This window comes from Coffea eugenioides, chromosome 1, assembly GCF_003713205.1.
Source record: "Coffea eugenioides isolate CCC68of chromosome 1, Ceug_1.0, whole genome shotgun sequence".
In the NCBI taxonomy this organism is placed as follows: Eukaryota; Viridiplantae; Streptophyta; class Magnoliopsida; order Gentianales; family Rubiaceae; genus Coffea; species Coffea eugenioides.
In genome coordinates this window covers 32,796,810-32,803,856 of record NC_040035.1, presented here as the reverse complement: position 1 = coordinate 32,803,856, position 7,047 = coordinate 32,796,810, and the positions used below count along the sequence as shown (strand labels likewise).

General features: G+C 35.3%; 2 protein-coding genes across 3 annotated transcripts; both read right to left on the bottom strand.

The window, feature by feature from the left end:
• Window positions 1–240: 240 nt before the first annotated feature.
• On the bottom strand, window positions 241–2,471 carry LOC113783688 (GDSL esterase/lipase 2-like). The gene is made up of 5 exons (XM_027329894.1): window positions 2,184–2,471; window positions 1,970–2,094; window positions 1,640–1,867; window positions 952–1,213; window positions 241–586 (listed from the first exon to the last, which is right to left on the bottom strand). Exons 1-5 carry the CDS (start codon window positions 2,458–2,460, stop codon window positions 345–347), a joined length of 1,134 nt encoding a protein of 377 aa, XP_027185695.1. The 5' UTR covers window positions 2,461–2,471; the 3' UTR covers window positions 241–344.
• A 2,663-nt stretch (window positions 2,472–5,134) lies between these two features.
• Window positions 5,135–6,830, bottom strand: LOC113763200. 2 transcript variants are annotated; one of them, XM_027307056.1, is made up of 4 exons: window positions 6,771–6,830; window positions 5,760–6,144; window positions 5,533–5,671; window positions 5,135–5,438 (listed from the first exon to the last, which is right to left on the bottom strand). In XM_027307056.1, exons 2-4 carry the CDS (start codon window positions 5,786–5,788, stop codon window positions 5,232–5,234), a joined length of 375 nt encoding a protein of 124 aa, XP_027162857.1. In that variant the 5' UTR covers window positions 5,789–6,144; window positions 6,771–6,830; the 3' UTR covers window positions 5,135–5,231. The 2 variants fall into 2 exon arrangements, with proteins under 2 accessions (XP_027162857.1, XP_027162782.1); XM_027306981.1 differs by having other exon boundaries at window positions 5,886–6,144.
• Between the last annotated feature and the right edge of the window lie 217 nt (window positions 6,831–7,047).

The following is a 7,047-nucleotide window of genomic DNA, read 5'->3' as shown; positions in this document are numbered from 1 at the left end:
ACAAAAAAAAAAATAGTTTTAGGGATATCCCCCTTTGGAATCATACCATAGCATATGATATCCTCTTATACGATACTCAGGTTTTGATGATTCACTAGCGTTTCTAATTATAAGAAAAAATTCAAAGAAAAAAAAAAGGAAAACATAATGAATTCTGTATTGCAAAAAAAAAAAAAAAAAAGAAACAAAAGTTTTATCTAGTCAAACACGCTTATTTCAAACTATTTGTGAAACAATATGATGAAACAAACACATGTATACACACTTTTTGGCAAAAGAACAAATAGAACATGTGCTTTTTGTTATTCTTAAAGTGAAAAAACAGACATTAAGAATCATAAACTTCAATAAGAAAGCTGAAAAAGTGACTTGACATTGTAAGGCCCTGTAAGCTTGGTGGGTCCGGACCACATGAGCTTCGCGAACTGCTCGTTGGCCGCTTGGGTCGGATGGGTGGAGTCAAAGAACAGATAGTCTTGGGGATTATCGCATAACTCGTACTCTTTTATTGCCGTCTTCCCTCCACAGCTATGATCTCCTCTGTAAGGACCGCCTCCACAGCATCCAGTCTTGGCTTCCTTCAAACCTTTTTTTTTTAAAAATTTTTTGTAATCAAATCAAAAAGCAAAAACAAAGAGTAATTAGTTACTCCACCATGCGTGCATGCTTATTAGAATTGTCGAAAAAAGGTAGCACACGTACATTTAGAAGCATGAGAAATTTTATCTTGGTCCGAATCAATTACCCAACAAGCCCAGCAGTTGGTTTTTGTCCAATTTGATACCATCAATTGGACAAATGAAGATTTCATGATCTTATTTGAATTGCATGTGAAATTAATAGACTCTACAATCTTTTTTAGAGTAATTTCATTGATCGGATCGAGATAAAATTTGCGATATATAGGAGCACAAAGTCAACTATAGCTGGAGTAAAGTTAGATGCATTTACCAAATTTTGATGGATTGTCAATTGTTTCATTGAGAACGGTGAAGAAGTCAAAATATGAATACTTGAAACCTTTGAGCTGCTTCTGCAGCTGCTCAAGTTCTCGGGAAAGCAAGACGTTGTGCAACTTGGGCAAAGCTACATACTCTTCTTCACACTCTCCATTTCCTCCCGCAGCTACGTTAAGAGCTCTAAAGGATGGAATACAACCTATAGCCGGAACATTCATAATTGCAAATTTGCTCCCACCTTTCTTGTATATTTCCTGTTATGCATGGTATTGATCAGAGAGTTTCCAAAGATCCACAAGTAGTAGTAGTGGTGGTGTGGGGAGATCAATTTCACACACTCATATAATATATATATGTGCGTCTGAGAGAGAGAGAGAGAGAGAGAGGATTCCTGAATTTATATATCACATAACTTGGTAAACAATAAACGATTACTATAGCTGATAGAGTACTCAAAACTACTTAACAAGAAAACTACCAAAAACTAAACTTTATCCAAAGAAACTGCCTAACGATAGTATGGAAATTTCTTCAATTTATTAGGTTTGGCTTAATATGGTAACAGTATTTCTTGTTATTCATGGTACAATAAAGATATTTATAGAGATCGCTCTACAGCTAATTTATGTTTAGATGTAGCAGTAAAAGTTAAATTTACAGGTTTAATATGTCTGTTTTACCTTTAAGACAGTTGTAATATTGCCAACCACCATAGCTACATAATCTTCTGGGGTAGACGACTTAAATATGCTGGAATTCGTAGAATCGGTCGAGTAATCATTACCGCCTATGCAGAACAAGTATACAGCATTCGACACAACTCGTTCTGCTCTTCTGTTACCGAGATTCGACCTCAACTTTTTCTCAGCCTCGTTAAAATACCACAGCTGCTTTTTAAGGTCGATCACCTGAGAAATGATTCGAGATTAATAGCCTATATTGATTGAGAATATTAATTCTATCATCAGTGTTAGTGCTACATGATTAAACTACATAAGTTAATTACATACAAATCCGGGAAAGGTTTCAGCTAGAGCACCAGCTCCACCAGATGCAAAGTTGGTCCCATAAGCCAACTGATATTGGGAACCAATTTGGAGATAGGGTTGAAGGAATGGAAGGTTTGCATATTGAGCTGCAAAATAGTCATTACAACAAAGTAATTAGCCTGTTATATAAGAACATATATGAAAATTAAGGATGTGATTGAGTGCATGCTTGTACCGATAAAATCCGGGATAACACGGCCATCAGAAAACGCCCCTGATGGATACTTGAAGAAAGATTCTCCGTATGGAGGAAAGTTGGCCTGAAAATCAACTGTTGTGTTGATATAGTTGTTATTTCCGGGATCAAAAACTGAATCACCAAAGGTGAAGAGGGCAGCAGTGGTTTTTGGATGATGGTCATGGTCACGATGAAAACAATCTGATGGGGTTGTTAGGCTTCCAAGGACAACTAATACTACTATTAAGCATTGTTGGATACACAAATTCGCCATTCTGAAGCTTAATTGACTCTATTTGTCCTGGTCATCTTCATGGGTAATGTTCAATTTATATCGCTGCATAGGCAAGTCGTTTACGGATTTTGGAAACTTCTTGGTAGTTTCTTTTACCACCAGCTGAATTGGTGTAGTTGTTAATTGATGCAGTTGTTATTTGTGTACTTTCAATCTGCACTCAGAAATGTGATTGCTTTTCAAAATTTGATACTACATGGAAGAGTGAAGTTGCACTTTTAGTGAATACATAACTTCCTTATTATGTTTCATACATTTCAAGTTTTTTCTTAAAATAATCTAGTAACAAAAAAAATAAAATTTGATTAAAAAAATATTTTTACGATGAGTTGGTATCCGACACATCATGGCGTCAAAACAAAAAAAGCATACATTTACTCGAAAAATGATAATTTCCTGCATATACAAGTCTTGCCCCCTAACCAAAGGAGAACCTAAAATCTAATTCACTCCCTCTACTTGTAAGGAGAAATTGAAGCTATTACTTTGTCTTGGCTTTTTGTGATCCTTGAAGAATGTTTTTAATTGATGTAAACACAATACGATTCCTTCTATTAATAAAATACTGCCATTAGATTGTAATTGGAAGTTTTAATTCCAAGTCTTTCCACCAAATAAATAAACCAACAAATGAGTATTGAGTATTCCAAGTTCTGGAATATAGGAAGAATCAACTACTGACGAGGACTTGGTCAATTTTCAAAAAGGAAGGGCTGTTTTATGTAGTATCTATCTGTGCAATTGTTGTGAAACATAGAAAGGTCCAAGTCTTTCCTTTTCAAACACACCACATGCTTAAAAAGAAGGCTCCAACCAGTGGCGGATTTATTGTGGTGGCACTGCTGACAGCCCCATAAGATTCTGTCACAACTCACAACCCGCATTATTTTGACCTCTATAACTAAAACAAAGATGCTGAACTTTCCGCCAAACTGACTCTGTAATCTTTCAGTTAAAGAAAAGAAAAATATATATATATTCATAGACATATCTAGGCAGTAATGTATACTATAGTCCCCACTTTGGTACTTTGAAAAAAGAAAATATTGTATTCTGTAATCTTTCAGTCAAAGAAAAGAAAAAATATATATATTCATAGGCATATCTAGGCAATAATGTATACTATAGTCCCCACTTTGGTACTTTGAAAAAAGAAAATATTGTATTCTGTAATCTTTCAGTCAAAGAAAAGAAAAAATATATATATTCATAGACACATCTAGGCAGTAATGTATACTATAGTCCCCACCTTGGTACTTTGAAAAAAGAAAATATTGTATTCTGTTGGAGACATTCAATAAATTGTTTTGTTTCGGTGTCACATGTTATTTGTTTGAGTTAGTATTCTATTCATTTTCCTATAAAAGTTTATTGGTATAAAGAAGGGATGAGGTTTCTAAAATTTCCCTGATAGGGAGGTTTCTAAAATTATCCCTGACACTTTCACTGACATCTCCTGAGATTCTTAAAATTTCACTGACCTTCCTTGTTTTTCAGTTTTTGGTAACAATGCAGTCCAAATCATATTACAATATAATTTTCATGTGTGAGAAGGTATTTTTATTTCATGGACGCCCTTTTGCTCCTTGTATTAGTAGAAGATTGAAAGAAAATTAAATGATTAGAATGATGAGGGGGTGAAGTGCAATACAAAAACTTGTAAGCATTAGATTTGTCTTGCAATAGTTATTTGACAGCAATTGCAATGGCTAGATGCAAATTGCAACAGCCAAATTTTTGTTTCAGTAGCAGTAGTATATAAAGCAACTTAACTACCTCTACACCCTCAAGTTATTATCATTCTTTGCCGCAAGTTTTGGAGTGATAACAAATTTAATTTGCTTATTTAGAGCTGAGAGTTAAAAGTTTTATCTGAAACCATGGCCTCTTCAAGCCATAGAGAAGAATCATGGAATTCACCCTCATATTTCTCCATTAAAAATAGGTTTTGCTGCTGTAATCGCAAGGCAACCACGATGATATCATAGAGTGAAAAGAATCTGGACAAATTGTATTTCTATTGTGCAAAGTGCAGGTATTTTGAATGGTAAGATGGAGGTGAAGAAGAAGAAGTAAATAGCAGAAGAAGCAATCTCAATGCAAAGAGATGACAAGTTAATAGCAGAAACCGAGGTGGCATTCCAGTCAAGCAAGTTGAGGGGCCAATGCAAGAGCCAAAGCAATTTCTGAAACCAGGAGCCTTAGGGAATGTGCTGATCATCATAAACCTCATACTATTAACTATATTTATTTTCATTCAAATTGTAAAATCAATTTGATGAACTCATGTTAATCTACTGCAAGATTGTACCAACTAAATGATGCATTTTCTGGTGATAGGAGATTCATAACAAAAGGCTAAGTTAGTTGGAATTCTTTTAAGCACCAATGTAAAACCATGTATGCAACTTCTTAGACTTTAGAGTGAAGCAATGAACAACTACATTATTTCTTAGTCATCCACTATCCCAAGTTTGCAAATAGTTATATATGAAAGGTAAATGAGAAGACAAATTAAAGATCAAATAGGGACATTACATTAACTAAAATGCCTTAAGCATATTAGTAAGAAGAGCATGTGTGCATCACTAAAATCCAACAATACAAAACCCCATCTACATCAAACACTGTATGCAGACAGTGAGGATTGCAATTCCACAGTTCTTAATGACTATAAGAAGACATTAACAAAAGCATTAACAGAAAAGTTTCAAGTAGACATAGCTAACACCTAGAACTCAGCAAGCTTGTCAAAACAGCATGCTAAAACTACTGGTACTACTAATGTTTTTGGTATGCTCATTTGTAGATGCGTTTATGCTAACAGATACAGCATTTTGAGATGTGACAGGTGGAACTGGAACAACTGGATTAGTTAGAGCAGACTTGGATTTTTTGGTCCTACCACCAATGCTTGCTACAGAAGTTGCAAGATTGTGTCCAAAAGACCTTCCTCTCTGTTACATTTGAGATACAAACTATATCAGACAAAAAATAGTAGCTACCAATTATGTTATTGACAGAAATATGGATAGCGGATTAGGATCATACCTTTCTATTAGCATGAGTAGTTGCAATAGTTTGCACATTCACTTGAACATGTACCATGTACTGCTCCATTATGACTTGGAGGACTTGGATTGCTCCCTTGACTGGAGTGCACAATAGGTACATTTCCTCGTGCATGATCCTAAGACATGATATGTAATTAAGCTGCAATGAGATTTGCTATAGATAACTTAGGCAGGGGAGGAATGATTATGATAACTGCAGTTTACCCAAAGAACAGCTCCTGACAAACCCACATTAGCCATTCTTCTACCTGGTCTGCCTCTTCTGTTTGCCATTTGTGATACCAAATTCAGTATAACTGTAAGTAATAGTTAGAATACAGCTATTATTACCATATTTTGTCCAATGTATACTGGTTCAGTAGGAGCACTATTGCTATTCCTTTTCTGCATAGGTGCTCCTTTGCAAGTCCTCTTGTTGTGACCAAAAGCTCCACAATTTCCACACTTAAGAGTGTTTGACCTCTTTGCCTGTGCTATGCAAGTATTTTCATCAGCTTCCCTTCTTCTATTTACTCTTGGTCTATCTGGAGCTCTTCTCAGAGGTGGTGGCAACACAATTGTTGGCAGCACTTCAGGCATAGGAGGCAATCTATTCCAGTCAAGAATGGGATGAATCATGCGAGAGTAAGTTCTTAAATACATGTCTTTTGTGAACCAAGCTTCACAGTAGTTCTCTAGTTTTTCTCTCCTATATATAACTCCTAATACTGCATGCTTGCATGGAATTCTAGAAATTTGAAAAGCATCACAATCATAGATTCTTTGGCTCAAGTTGATTACGTAGATCCTATCCATATCACCAATCTCGAATGTGTCCTCACTAGCCATATGCATCTCACATTTTCTTGATGCTTGGCCAATTTCTTTTAGTTTCTCAACAATTCTGGGAGTAATGTGACCAGTCAAGGTGCACCATTTCTAGTACCTTTTGTGCATTTTTTCATTAACTTTCTTCTTAAACCATCGACCAAAGTGAGTATGGGTTTTCCTCTCTGATCACCAATCCAAGCATTAAAAGACTCAGTAAAATTATTTGTGACATGATCACATTTCAACTCAATTGAGAATACATGTCTACGCCAGGCAGTTTTTGAGATTTTATCCAAATATTTCCAAGCATTTATGTTAATGTCTTTAATGCTTGCCATTGCATCATTATGTCCTATTGAATCATAGCTTTTAGCTGCCTCTAGAAAAAATTGCTAAGTAAGATACCTGGAAATTGACTCTTGAAATTGTTGCATCAGGAATTATCTCCTCATAAGCAAGGTTTAATCCCTGTAACCAAAACAAAATGACTTAGCAACCATTTCCAGATTAAAAGATGAAAGCTATGGACAAAAATTTTATCTTCAGCCTATCACTCATGAATGTTAAATGTTTGCTGTTATCAAATGGTCCAAAAACCTCAGAAAAATAGTAGAAGAACCACCTTGAAGTTTCCTTGCTCTCACATTTAGCTACAGCAAAGGCTAAAGGAAATATGCTACTA

Bases quoted from the DNA above. Each gene is read 5' to 3' on its own strand.
- LOC113763200 (XM_027306981.1), bottom strand. From the start codon at position 6,799: ATGCAACAATTTCAAGAGTCAATTTCCAG. The intron at 6,145-6,770 runs GTATCTTACTTA...TGACTGGAATAG, and splicing joins TTTCAAGAGTCAATTTCCAG to ATTGCCTCCTATGCCTGAAG. The intron at 5,672-5,885 runs GTAATAATAGCT...ATCATGTCTTAG, and splicing joins TATACATTGGACAAAATATG to GATCATGCACGAGGAAATGT.
- LOC113783688 (XM_027329894.1), bottom strand. From the start codon at position 2,460: ATGGCGAATTTGTGTATCCAACAATGCTTAATAGTAGTATTAGTTGTC. The intron at 2,095-2,183 runs GTACAAGCATGC...ACTATTTTGCAG, and splicing joins TGTTATCCCGGATTTTATCG to CTCAATATGCAAACCTTCCA. The intron at 1,214-1,639 runs GTAAAACAGACA...CATGCATAACAG, and splicing joins ATATTACAACTGTCTTAAAG to GAAATATACAAGAAAGGTGG.